Source organism: Xiphias gladius, chromosome 11, assembly GCF_016859285.1.
Source record: "Xiphias gladius isolate SHS-SW01 ecotype Sanya breed wild chromosome 11, ASM1685928v1, whole genome shotgun sequence".
Classification (NCBI taxonomy): domain Eukaryota; kingdom Metazoa; phylum Chordata; class Actinopteri; order Istiophoriformes; family Xiphiidae; genus Xiphias; species Xiphias gladius.
The window spans coordinates 14,921,956-14,935,725 of record NC_053410.1 but is presented as its reverse complement, the minus strand read 5'-3'; the positions used below and the strand labels follow the sequence as shown (position 1 = coordinate 14,935,725).

At 41.4% G+C, this 13,770-nt stretch overlaps 1 protein-coding gene across 8 annotated transcripts; it reads right to left on the bottom strand.

Annotated features, from left to right (window-relative positions):
* oga (O-GlcNAcase) lies at nucleotides 1–13,658 on the bottom strand. Of its 8 annotated transcripts, none has more exons than XM_040138867.1 (19): nucleotides 12,556–13,658; nucleotides 11,703–11,754; nucleotides 11,494–11,591; nucleotides 11,164–11,294; nucleotides 10,867–11,038; nucleotides 10,669–10,767; nucleotides 10,264–10,548; nucleotides 9,946–10,104; nucleotides 9,596–9,786; nucleotides 8,955–9,230; nucleotides 8,661–8,864; nucleotides 7,977–8,151; nucleotides 6,348–6,401; nucleotides 4,717–4,802; nucleotides 3,519–3,623; nucleotides 3,007–3,098; nucleotides 2,700–2,892; nucleotides 2,429–2,588; nucleotides 1–2,022 (listed from the first exon to the last, which is right to left on the bottom strand). In XM_040138867.1, exons 1-19 carry the CDS (start codon nucleotides 12,719–12,721, stop codon nucleotides 1,886–1,888), a joined length of 2,835 nt encoding a protein of 944 aa, XP_039994801.1. In that variant the 5' UTR covers nucleotides 12,722–13,658; the 3' UTR covers nucleotides 1–1,885. The 8 variants fall into 8 exon arrangements, with proteins under 8 accessions (XP_039994801.1, XP_039994802.1, XP_039994807.1 ...); XM_040138868.1 differs by having other exon boundaries at nucleotides 8,970–9,230; XM_040138873.1 differs by lacking the exon at nucleotides 12,556–13,658 and adding an exon at nucleotides 12,344–12,446.
* Between the last annotated feature and the right edge of the window lie 112 nt (nucleotides 13,659–13,770).

Genomic DNA, 13,770 nt, shown 5'->3' with positions numbered 1-13,770 from the left:
TTTTTTTTTTTTTTTTTTTTTTTTTTTAAATCAACTATATAGATTTACAAAAACAAATGGGAAATGTCCAGAATATCAAACATTCAACGGGCACATAGTAAAAGGCCTAGGAATTTCTGCTTCAAACTCCCACAACTACAGTTGGTGACATTTGGTGACTGGATTTAACAACCTCGGCGATCCATAAGAGTGCTCGCCAAGCTTTAACGGAGAGGACATTCATTTGAGAGTGTGCAATGTTGAAAACAAAGCAGGGAGCGGAGGGAGATGACAGCACAACTGAAACTGCAGCCCAGGTTATTTGTTGATTTACAAGCTAGGTCATGAATTAGTGGTTATGAACTGAGCAGCTTTATGACATTGGGAGCTTGGTGCGTCTGTGTTTTTTGGATTCTTCATCATTTCACCTCATGTAATTCCAGTGTGAATGTTGAAAAATGTTTTTCTATAGCAGATCAGAATATCGGGATTTTGGTTCCACTGGGTACTGACTAATTGTGAAATGTTGATTTTGGTTTTCATTCTTCCAAAGAGCCACTGTGTATAAAGGTAAACTTGACACTTTCACTACTTATACAAACTTCCGAAAGACAAAACTTGAATTTTCCATAACATTTAGTAAATGTATAATTTTACATAAATTATCTAGATTGAGCTATTCTGAGCTTTCTCTGACAGCGTATTCCTGTCAGTCAGTTTAAGTTTACCGAAGGATGTCTGTGCTGGAGTTTCGGATCTGGTAGGGCAAAACTAAGAAATATACAATGTCAGGCTGTCTCTGGAATTTGAGCAACAACAAGGCCAATCTCCAAAATCAACCCTCTCTAGTTTTATTTTACACGTGGGGTCTGCAATATAAACCTAAAAACCAAAGGCAATGAACCAAAAGGCAACAGCTCAAAGGGGAAATAAGCAAAAAAAAATAAAAAATCTGCAAAATTATAAAAAAGAAAAAATGGCCAAAAGCAAAGCGCTGAACAGGAATAGACTGAGAACCATTTTTGTAAACTTGTGGAAGCTTTTCTATTGCTTTCCAAATGTCTACTACTACTTGAACAGTAATTCATAGGGTTTCCCGGTTGAGTCTTCAGCAGTCTCAACAAATAATTTGCTGGTCTGTGATGATCCGTTATCAAGGGTTTCACAAACCCCAAAAGCTACAATTTTCCACCCTTCATGTTTGCAGACTCAGCATTTCACATCACATTTTGTTAGAAATACGCCACTTGAAAGGCTTCTTTCTCCAGTTCTGTTGTGGAGGAACTGGAAATACCATGTTGTGATGGTGAAAGGCAAACTCTCACATAGCACCTCACATCCTGTATAAAAGGTGTCCTACTTATGTCGACAGCTGTGCTATTCTATACGTCAAAGCTGGGAAAGCAGGATGTGGGGGTAGTGCAACACTACCTGAGATGCAGACCGCCCTCATTTCACAGCTCTGCCTCCATTTCAGATACAGACACTTTGCGTTAGGGCATACGAGGAATATCCGTATAATGGCTACTGGATTAAATCAGAAAAAGGCTTATGGAGTTATCGCTTCCTGCCTCCTGGAGGTATATGAGTAGTGGGACCCCAGAAATCAATGCTGGAGTGCCGCTCTTCCATGTTGGCTCAAATCATCTGACTACAGATCACTCCTCGGCCTTTTAGCTTCAGATCTGCTGAATCCAACAGAGCCATAGCATCTAACGGCAGCACAGGGACGCTGTGTGTGCGACTGCTGTGCTACTATACACAAATCCTAAAAAGAGGTCTCCTGGGGGTAGCCCAGATGGTAATGTAGTATAAAATCATCATGGAAGTTTTTTTTATGAAGGTAGCAAACATGTTTAAGCCGCTTTGAGTCGCTCTCTGTCTTTTATTGTAGCAGGATGTTTCTTCATAGGCTGCGTCCCATAATGATGACATCTTTGGGAAAGCCTTCCATTTTGGCCACTTCAAAGCATCCCAGCTTACTATAGAAGTCCAACATTCTCTTATCAGTCTGACGAACCTTACAGAATGCACCAAGGGACCCTGGAAATGAAGACAAAAATGAAGTCAGAAAAAAAAATCCTAAAAATGATCTTTCCTGACAACCAGTTTGGCCAAATATGGTGTTTTCACTGACAATAATCTTCTACTGTGACCCCGACCGGTACTAAACCAGTTCAAGGGAGGAGGAGAAGATTATTTCAACCGCTGCTTTGATAGTTTCAGGTGCATTTTGTAGTTTGGTCTAAATTAGTTGCTAAATGGACATTAGAATAGGCAAAAGAACTTCACGATACAAACAGAACGTCTACACACAAGGTCAAATTCAATATTCTATTACCCTGTTACTAACATGACTAATAACACTAATAAAATATGTTCATTCTGTAGTTAGTGCAAGTAGTAGCAATTAACATTCTTGTCATATCTGAGGATGTCTGCAACCTACCGTTGGCCTTAAGAGAAGATAAAAGACATCCCATCATGCTTTTGGCCACACTGGGGTCAGTGACCTTGGCGTGAATGTCAACCTTGATGAGAGAGGGGAAGTTCGAGAGGAAAGAGTCTGGAAGACCCTCCTCCTCTTCATGGAAACTCAGCATCATCTTCTACAGGGAGGACAGACAGAGAGGGTAAGGTAAAATTCAACAATAGGAGACATAATCCTATGCTACCTGATATGGACTTACAATAGTAAGAGAAACAGATTAAGGTCCTACCTCAGCCTCTGTGAGGTCCTTTTGGCAGTCAGGTTTGTGGTATTTCTCTTGCATGAAGGGAATCCAGTTCAACTTGCATTTCTTGATGAAGGGCTTGACATCAACAGTACCAAGTGCATAACCGCAGATCCCTTCATCATCCTCTAGCACAAACCCATAGTCTGAGCTAAGTGTCAGGAGACCTCCAACTAACCTGTGAACAAACAGTAAGGATTTTGTTAGCATGTTGATTTGCATTGCAGGGGGGAAACCACAGTCCAGTCTTTAGTCTGGGCTGATTGTAAAAAAATTCATCTTCATGTTTTACCTGTCTCCTATGAGGTCAGGATCGTCATCAGAGAAAGGTACTTCCTCCATTCCTTCACAGTACATTTCTTTGCAGATTTTATAAACTGCAACCTGCAAGAAGAAGGACCGATACAGCTTTTATTGTGGTGGATGAGTTGAAACATGCAGGATAACCAATATCCTTTAACACTGGATATAAAAGTCAAATATAAGCCAGGAGTTTCAACCAACCAATTCAATGTGCATAAAGAAAATTTTGAAATACTCAGTCTGAAGCTGCCTTTACATTCAGCAAATATATTTGCTGATATACAGAGCAGGTGAGGATAGCATTGTGGAACAAAGCATCCCCAGCTTAAACTAGGCCAGGTCTACTAGGAATACTTGCAACTGGCCAAAAGTTCTTTCTACAATGATACTTTTATAAACATTGTTAATGTGTAGTAACTGTTGGTACTTAAGGACAAAATACCTGAGTTCTGGTAAAAATTATGGTGCAGAAGGGCATGACTAAACACAAAATCATCTTACCTCATCTTTGGGAAAGTATGGCCTTATGGAATAGATTTTGGAGGTTGGCATTGAAGGTGGAGGTTGGTAGAAAAGATCGTTTGCCCCATCTATTGGCAACAATCTCTGTGGGTATCAAAAGAAACAGGTTCAGTTTCACTGGGACCAGGCGGTGTGCTGCTTTGGCTGACTGCCTCACTGTGCATTTGCTAGAGCTGAGCCACTATCAAACCAAAAGGAACTTAGAGCAGAGAGCAAAGTGCTTTGGAATGACAAATGTTTTAAAAAATATATAAATATATAAATTGATGTGCCTTGTTGATCTGACAGTGGGCAACAAGAGCAAACATCACATCTTTCTCATTTTTGCTAAAGGAACATAGTACAACAAGCACATACTTATTTGCCTTTCAAATATAATAAAACAAGGGTGGTAATTTGGTCTGACTAAGGTTTTACTGGCTGAAGGAGATGCTCCTTTCCCTTTTGTAAGGCATCGCAATATTTCGCTGCGCAGGACCCTCCTGTTGAGAAAAATAATGATGCTGGCGCAGAGAGACAGAGAGAACTCCAGGAAAAAAACCAAAGAGGCAAATTAAATATGAGCTAACTGAGTCGTTCAATAGCATATCAGTTGCCGTAATGAGTCTTGCTACTCTCCAAGAATGGAGATACTACTTTGAGGCTGGACAGCTGTTTTTGATCATGGAGTTTTCCCATTGCAAACATGCTTGCGTACTCGCTGGCGCTGCGATGCTTGTGCGTGCGCTTGCAAAGAGTTGGCTTGGTAATTTGTGCGCTGTGCTTTCCTGCAAAGAAATGAGATGTCATGAAAATAAAACCTAGCCATGCTCGCTTGCGCTGCGTGCGCTAGGGAAAAGCAGCATCTCCTTGGGCAGTTGCTGAAAGAAATTGGAATTAATCAATCAGAAAATACCATGCCAAACACTGGCTGTAACCTATTTTGTCAGGATGGGTTTCAGGTCACCCATTCCCCTCACACAGACTGACAATATCCCAAACTAATACAAGGACACAAACTTCTTTGGAGAAGAAGTGAAGGGGATGGAACCTGGATGTTATGAAGCCTGACCCATTCCAATCAGCTCACCTTCGACAGACCAAAGCCCTTCATACCTACGCACAAATTACCATTGTCTTCTTTGCTCACAACACTCTTTTTTCCATTTGATTGCTGTAAATTCAGTGCATTAGATACCTGGAACTCTCCTGCTAGACCTCCCCTAAAGGCCCAGGGCTCTTGGTCTCCTCTAAGGAATTGTGCTGAGGACTGACTACGACACCCTGTTAGGAGCAGAGCCAAGCGGACATTGTTACCACAGGATGGGGCTCTCTGACACAGATGAAGGGAGTGGGGAGATGGGGAGGAAGGGGGTCATATGTATCTAATAGCATAATCCATATAAATAAATTTATTTTGTTTTAATCATTAAAAAAACAAAAAGGACCTAATTTTGAATGGATTAATGATATTAAGAGGAAATGTTTTATTATAAAATGGGGCTCAAGCAACTAAAGCTTACGTGTTTGCAAGACGGAATCAGGTCCAAGATATAAATTATTTAAAAAACAAACAAACGAAAAAACCTTCTCTGTGTCAATACAATGTCAAACTGGTCAACATAACGTGGTATGCAGGCCTTTAGTGACATTTCCTTTATTGCAGTGGAACGCACGCGCTCCAAAAACTGAAGGGAGAACAGAATCAAGTGCAGTTCAGGCCCCTTGATGTTTTTAGTGAGGGTAATACTCATTTGAAAAGCTGACACACTACATAATTATTGTACTGACCACCAGAACCAAAACCCATACTGCCTATGGACTACAAAAGTAAGCTTTAGCTGCCGTCACCCCACTGATCTTAGCACCCCGTGTGAAGTCACATTGTCATCTTATCTGCCTTGTCACATGACTGGGGAGCATGAATCATCAAACCAGGAAGACAGAATGAGAGGGAGAGGTAGTATGAGCAGTTAAAGGGCCTCTCAGCTTTCTGTTAAAAACCACAATCAGACAAACCGATGATGAAATAAATAGTAGGGACAAAGCATATAAAGAGGAGTATATATCTAGGACACAGGGGCTCTTAGAGTTTGTATACAGTAGTGTCGCTGCTAAAAAAGTCTAACCCTGGTTGACAAGGAGCCCTGTCATGTGACCAGACAAATGCAGCGCGCAGGCAGGACACCTAACACTGCCTTACATATGAACCTCACCCTGATACCTTAAACAATTCCTCTGATGAGCTGACAGAACACAGCACACAGATGCACCCACGGGAAGGAACTCTGAACTTGCTTACCCCCAAATTACAAACCACGAAATGGACAAAAGAATGATCTCTTAGTGGTTTGCTCCTACCTGAATTACCTATTGAGACTGCAATGTCTTAACACGATCACAGTTCTGCAGAAAACACGCAACTCTTGCTCTTGCATGGTCCAACCAACGTGTATGTGAACACTGATTGTAACTACGCAGGCAGAAATATATGCCTGAGTAGGATGAGGATCATGTGCCATGGTTAAATTTCAAAGCCAAGCGTAAATTCCCTTGAGTAAGTGCATCAGGCTGGTCTGAGCCATTTCTATAGGCCTACTGACAGAAACAAAAAAAACAAGTTAGAGAGAAGCTGCCAAAGAGAAAAATTTGGAAGTTAACACTTAGGATTCAAAACTAAATCGCTGCCCAAAATGTGACTTCATCCGGAGGGCTGCTTCCTTTCCTCCAAACCAATCTCTTACATTTATAGATCTAGTTTAAGAAAAAAATTACATAAATCCATTTCAAACATGAACAAAAGAGAGACAACGTCTGCACTGTGCATACATCGGCCACTGTCGATCCAATAGCAGTAGAAACTTGTACTGTGGATTCTTCCATCTGTACATAGTGAAGGGAGAAAACAGTAGAAAATAGTTATTACTAAGAGTTCTCAGTACAATAACCAGGGAGGTTGTGACTAAGTGCCGGCTGCACAGCCTCTATTAAGGGGAAAACATGGGGACTGATTTAAAAACCTGCTAATAGCAGAAGTCAACAGTTAGGCACTTAAAAATGGAGCAGTTACTAAGAATAATATTCAAAGATAACTATATTTATACACTCGATTTCCACAATGTTGCTAGAGTGGTCACAATTATTTACAAATTGGATTTTTGATGTGGTTTTGCCAGTGCGGGTATGCTGCCTGCTGTGTACTGTGGGCTAAAGTCCTCAGCTTTACCATATAGCCGGACAGGACAGAAACCTGTGAATGAAACTGGGTTACAGGGAGTAACCTACAGGCCATGCTGGTGCTTCAGACTATTCAAAAGAACACTCCGAAAAAGTTGGAGATGTTATCACAAGGCTGAATGTCACTCAAACTGCATCACAGTGCACCATCTAAAAGAATGAAAGAAAGTGGGAGGTGAAGGGAGAGGGACGGAGTGGGAGAGAAAGAGGGAAAGAATATCCTTGCTTTTGCAAGGTGATGGATACCACCCTGATACAGATTGAGCAAATGATCTATGATAAAATCCATCAACAGCCTCATTTTAGAGACTACTCAGTGAGGCAACAACACAAACCTTCCTGTAATACATTCATGGGGTTCATTTTAAAACCAGCTGAAAAAAAACAAGAGAGCAATTCAGACACTTCTGATTCAGTTTATGCACCAGAATGGCCTTCCACAGTCAGTCAGTCAACTTGCTCTCCAAGCTCGCGTGCGCGCTAGGGCATGGAGGTGGGAGGGGGGGATGGGGACGTCCCCCTGGCGCCCATCCCCACATACAGAGAGATGGAAGCAAGTGTGTCTGTGTGGGAATGCAGCAGTGATGTTACTGGATACACAGCAAGCAGCAGTAACCCAGCTGGGACGTTGGCCACAGGTACCCAATTTAGATATCACCAAGATGGAGCAGCTCTTAATGGAATAAATAAGGACGATGCTAGTAGTGCAAGCGGCAGTCAGTCAGACAAAACAAAAAAAAAGAAGAAAAAAAAGAAAAAGAAAACAATAGACATGTTTGAAACAAGCACACTTCATAGAATCTTAACTATTAAGAGGAGATGCATCTGGCCTGATCTGTGCTAATGTAACAGCCACTACTTGGATTCTCACCCTGTATACAGGTGTTAGCCAAGATCTCAAGTCTTTGATCAGTAATACTACCATCTGTTAAGCAAACGGTGCATGTATGCATTAAATAAATAAATAAAATAAATAAAAATAAAATAAATTTGCCTCACTAAACTACATAATCAATGCAGCTAAATAATCAATCATAAAAATATTTTTTCTTTATATAACCATCAAAACAAAACAAAACAAAACAAAACAAAACAAACAAAAACAATGTGTGTGTAAAAGTGTTCTGAAAATTGTAAAATTCAGGATTTCCAGACTTGATAAGACTACAGCTATGCCACTGCGCTTTAAGTAAAGCACCTTATGGTTCCCCTCATACATACCTAGCCACTGGACAAAAGATTTGACCATAGAAATGATGCTCTTGATGTCCCAGATGTAAGGGTAGAGGTCATACAGGATGGTGCGATTGGCTGAATTGGACAGCCGTGTGAACATGTGGATGACTGAGCAGCACATCTCCTCAAACTTCTCTGCCCTCAATTGCCATTCTGCTACCTGCCACACAGTGATTGGAAATAAGAACACATTAAGCTGAGAAAGTACAGCACTAAACCATTTCGGCTTTGCATAGGCCTTTTTTTTATAGCAGACATTTTGACTTGTCAGAGGAGAAAAGGCACAGGTGTGACTTATAACATTAGCAATGCTTCTGTCTTATTGAAGTGTCCCACTAAGCCATGACAATTTTGACATGACATCACTAATTTAATTATTTACAACTTAACTTTTCTGACTGTGACAAGAGAATTTGTCCTCTGAGAAAAGAATGATGGTTTAATAAGGGAAGCACAGAACACAGTGCTTTGTGGTGTAATCACACCCTATCTCCTGTCATAACCACACCACCCAAAGGGCAGGATGGGTAGTACACATCCACCATTTTGTTTTCAGCAACCAACACTTTCACAAGCAAGTTCAGTTAATGATGAACTAGCTTTCTCAGATAGACCTCTTACTCTCACCTCTTAATCACTTAATGTGTTTACCTCAATGCACTGACCCACCTTTTCAGTTTCCTTTCTTTTGCAGTTGACGCTGACGACGCTGCTGTTGGCTCGTAGCCAGTTGAACTCCTTTAACATCTGCATGGCCTTGGGTCCATGTTCGTAGGGCAAGTAGAAGAGCTCTGCCAGCAAGCTCAGGTCCTCCAGTGTGAGGGGCTCTGCTGTGAACAGGGGCTTCTCGTTTGGCCCAGGCACAAACACATCCTGAGGACACAAACCAACATTAATGTAACTTTGTAGGGAATTTTAAGTTGTTTTTGTCTTCAATTTCAGACATAAGGGAAAAAAACTCACAAATGTTTGCAGCACCTGTTTCAGCTGATCATCTGTCTGCATAGGGGCAATATCACTCCCAGAGTCCTCCTGGAGAGACTCTTCAGGGGACTTTGACTCTGCCAGACTCTCCTTGTCTGTGTCCATGGGCTTCAGGTCCTCAGCCATCTTGTCAGCTAAGATAGGACCAACATGCTTCTCTTCTGTGTCACCTTCAGCTTCTGGCTCTGGCTCATCCTGCTTCTCAACCACCATCTCCATGGGCTCCTCATCTGAATCCTTCTTCTCCACCTCCACCTGCACAGGTGCAATATAAAAATACTTGTAGAACCATACACAGGTGCTTTCCTCTCGAATAAACAAATGTTAAAGAAAGAGAGTGAACTTTCCGTATTGTACCAAACCACGTGGTAAAAAAAACTACGGCCAACAACTTGATCAGAAAGAATTAAAAAGAACTGATGGGTGTGCATGAATACTAATAGTCATTATGTAGTCATTAAGTAGTTGTTTAGTAAATCACAGCCTAATAAGTAAGTTTAATTGTATAAATGACAATATATTGACATAAATAGAAAGCCTGATACCTAGAAGAAGCATGCAGTACTCATTCGGGTCATTGAAGTGCTATAATTTTGTCTGATGGTGACAATAAACCTCACCTCCTCCACCTCCTGAGGTCTTTTTGTCATGGGGTGTGACAGTGGATCCAGACAGAGAGATGGCATGGCTGGAGACATGATGGGCTGCTGGAACACAGTTGTGACTGTTGTAGAGGAGCAGAGAGAGGGAGCGGCCATGGATGTCACGTCTATGGCTGTGCTTTTGGCACCACTCTGTGGCACCTGGCGGCCTGAAAGACAGAGTACAGTACCACTGCATTGTGTTCTTCAGTCCGACATAAGAATATCATTTTAGGCTATCAATACCAATATTATGAGCATATTCCAAGTTATACTGCTAGAAAAACCCTTAACATAGAGATGTGATTTAATATTGGGACTGTTCATACTGTTGTATTGATGAGGCACACCAAATTCCCCAAGCCATTCTGTGAGAGCCAGTTTTAGAGCAAGCTGTGGGCTGTAGAGCATGTCTGTCTCCAGTTCTTCATCACTGCCCTCATTTTCTAACTTGATCTGGATGGACACTGTGCTTTCCTCACCATCCGCTGGTAAAGGGCAAGATGGAGAATCAAACACAGCAAAAACAGCAGTGATGAATGACCTTCATTCTGGTACCACATGACAGAGTATAACGCCATACAGAAAGATCAGACAGTACCCAAACCAAAACATTACAAATTAGTAAATTTTAGGATCACACTTACTCATTACCACGTCCTTGCGCACCCCATTCATATTAGACTTGTACCAGGTGGCCAGAGTGTGGATCGCTACAAAGTTGGACTCAAACTCGCAGTTTGGATTTGTGAGGACTCCCTTCAGTCTCGGGATGAGCTCTGTGGAGCGGCCCTTGTATGGACCCAAGAAAAGCCTCTTCTGGTCATAATCATTGGCGTGAATGTTGTCCCAGATTACAGGGGCCCTCTTTAGGATTTTTGACACCTCCTCAATTGATTCCACTGTAATATCTTTGGACACGACCTTGGGGCCTGCAGAAAAGAAAACAGATCCCAGTTAAATCATTTTATCTACTACTCTGACATGTATGAAAGTTTGCCTAACAGTAGTAATGGTGTTAGTCAGTTGACAGGAAACTGTATTAGATTCACCTGTCCATAGCACATCAATGCTAGGTAGTAGTTTCTCTCCTACTGTGTGGAGGTAGGGGGACTGAGAGACATTTGGGTAGCAGAAAGTTCCACAGTACTCTGTATTTCAAGGCAGGAAAACCGTCAGATAATGAATAAATAAGCGGATCAAACAATTGTGTAAAATGTGCAAAGGATTCAAACATGGAACTGCGGTACCTGTGGGACAGAAGAGAAAGGTTTCAGGCTCTCCCAGATACTGGTAGATTTCGTTGGTAATGGAAACCTGAGCATGTGCAAATGAGCTGAACACCTCTTTGTCAGCAGGGCACATGTTGTGGTCAATATCGTCAAAAAGTAAGGCAAATGATTTGCAGCCGAAGTGAGACACCTGAGGGGGAAAGCAAAAAGGATTTGAAATTATAATAGAGGGTAAGATGCGCTGAGCTTTTGAAGATATGTATACAGAGTTTTAACACATTGTTCGTACTGCTGTCATACAAAATGTTGCAATACCTGATCAAGTTTCCTCTTGAGTGCAGAAACTTCTTTCTGATTGGAGAAGGTGATGTCCAGACCAGGTGAAATGGCATAGATGAACTCTATCCCATGCTCCTTAGCAGCACCAATTAAAGTCATGAGTTGCTCTAGGAGAAAAATGGGGAAAATCCCTCACTGAATGCATTCCTGTGCTTTATAAAAAAACGTATCTAAAAGCCCCCGCCCCAACTTTAACCCCTGTTAAAAACTGGAATATGCAGACTGTCCTTTAACTTAGATAACCAGGCATTATTCAGTTTCCTTGCCCCAAGACAGCTGATCCCAAGATTTGTTCTGAATAGTCACCTGCTTCTTCCACTGAGTAGAGCTCTCTCCAGAACATTCTGTGTTTGTAGTCGTCTTTGGGTGCATAAAGGTATGTATTCAGTCCCCATTTCTGCTGCCTGTGAAATGCAGAGTTGTACAAACTCATTATAGCAAATCAGATCATCTAGATATAATGCGGTTAATGTTATTAACATGTGTGCTTAAAGAATTGACATAGTTCATCATACCTTCTGAACAACTCTTTCCTCTGTTCCATTGTCCATGGTCGACCATAAAAGCCTGCATCAGTGAACAATACATTCAGTTTCCATGCAGTCTGCAGTGCTGATAATCAACTACATTTCCTGTACATATTGACCTGCTTTACTGCTACAACTAACGATTTGCCCCTAGGTGCAGGCTGAAGTTCAATTAGACTTGCAATTTTCACTTATTTTTAGTGTTACAGCGTTTCTGTGTTTACGATTTTGTCCAGGAGTTATCAAAGAGTATGGAAAATTGCCATCTTAAGTTCATTTCAAAGAGACCAAGGGTGTATCTTAAATTTTCTCATTACGTCTGACCAGAAGCCAAACCACAGAAAATACTCAATTTCTAAAATGACGCCAACAAAAGCAAATAATTATTTGCCTTACTGAAGGTGTAACCAACCAACCAACGTTAGGTATTTTTATTAAATAAATGCCTATCAAAATGAATCCGACATCAGCACTGGAATTACTCTGGATCACCTCAATACCTGTCCACCTTTAAATATGAATTCAACGATCTGCCCGTGACCGAGGTCTCACAATTTTGAATTATAACCTGCAAACATGATTAATTTGATATACGTAACATGATTTTTTGTTTGTTTTGTTTAACCGACCCTTGTCTTTATAGTCAATTCACAATTGATTTCTGACGATTGATTTCCAAATGTTATCTAATTGCACACTATTTCCAGCTGATACCAATAATCCTCTCCCCCAAGAGACAGGGTTGCTGCAGCTCTTTGGTGCCCTATTTATGACTATATGCAGGCGACAAGAGCATCAAATGTCGGATTTGGTTGTGTTAACTTTATATATTCGATGTTACCTTCCACGACTCCGCTTATGAATTTTCTGTGGCCCGTCGGCTCGACTCCAATGCCGGACTCTTCCACCGGGCCAGGGGCCTCGGCACAAGCCTCTCCGGAGACTGGGCTGGGGCTCGGCTCACCGTCCACTTGAGGCGCCTCAAGCGTCTTTTCTTTCTGAACCATTGTTAGAGATTTCCCTCAGTGTACAGCCACCAAACGCAGAAGAATGCTGAGAGCACCGAGTTTTGTTGTTGTTTTTTTTTAAATGTCGTTTAGCAGCAAATTCGCCAAACAAAACCTGGAGGAAATAAATCGCGTCACTGTCTGTCTAACGTTAGCTAGCGTACGGTATTAGCGAGTCTATCAAAACTGTTCGAAAATTCAGCAAACTGCTTCTACAAGATGTCATCGAAATTGCTATCAGGTTGTAGAGGACACCATTTATGGCAGTTAATATTTAAAGACGAACAATACGTTCGTTCGTTTTTGTCCGATCATTTTCTTCTCGTTATGGTAGATTTGCCCTGGTTTTAGTCGTTTCTTCCTGTTTACACCGAGTGCGCATGCTCCTGGGACTAGATTAAACCAGTCAAAACTAGATCTCCGTGACAAAACACTGCAAAGATGTCACCATGGCAAAAAAGATAGATGACATTTATATTCCGAAACTCGAAAACATCAGCACGTAACTAACATCATAAAAGGTAAAAATACGTTTTTGTAACCGTACATATGCCGCTAACGGACGAGTGATTGATAAGGTAAAATGACAGAATTGGCATTTGTACAAAATATCTTGATTACGGTAAATGGTGACAAAAATGATCAAGTAAAAGTACGAATCTTGATTTATTCGTGGTTACTAGGAGTCGTTATAGTCTAACTGGGTCATCAAGAAGGCAGGTTGAAAATTGTTCGTAGATCTCCAAAACTTGCTACACGAGTTCAGGCAACGTTGACATCTTTGACTTGCTCTGTGCGGACTGTGTTGAATATCTCAACGGCTCTCTAATATCTTGAGATTCCAGTCCATATTAAATACGCAGCTGAGCTCCAGCACCACATTCAAACAGAGGGGAGGTGCTGTTCATTTGTTGTGACCTGAGCCTGTGTGTCCTGTGTCAGCAAAGTACACGCGCTTTGTTCTAAATCACCAGCATATATCCAATTATACCTTCGCATAATTACCCGGAACTTCTAATACAGCAATTAACTCCCAAAGGGAACCGAAG

Bases quoted from the DNA above. Each gene is read 5' to 3' on its own strand.
- oga (XM_040138867.1), bottom strand. From the start codon at position 12,721: ATGGTTCAGAAAGAAAAGACGCTTGAGGCGCCTCAAGTGGACGGTGAG. The intron at 11,039-11,163 runs GTATTGCAACAT...TTTCCCCCTCAG, and splicing joins TCAAGAGGAAACTTGATCAG to GTGTCTCACTTCGGCTGCAA. The intron at 10,105-10,263 runs GTAAGTGTGATC...GCCCTTTACCAG, and splicing joins GCGCAAGGACGTGGTAATGA to CGGATGGTGAGGAAAGCACA.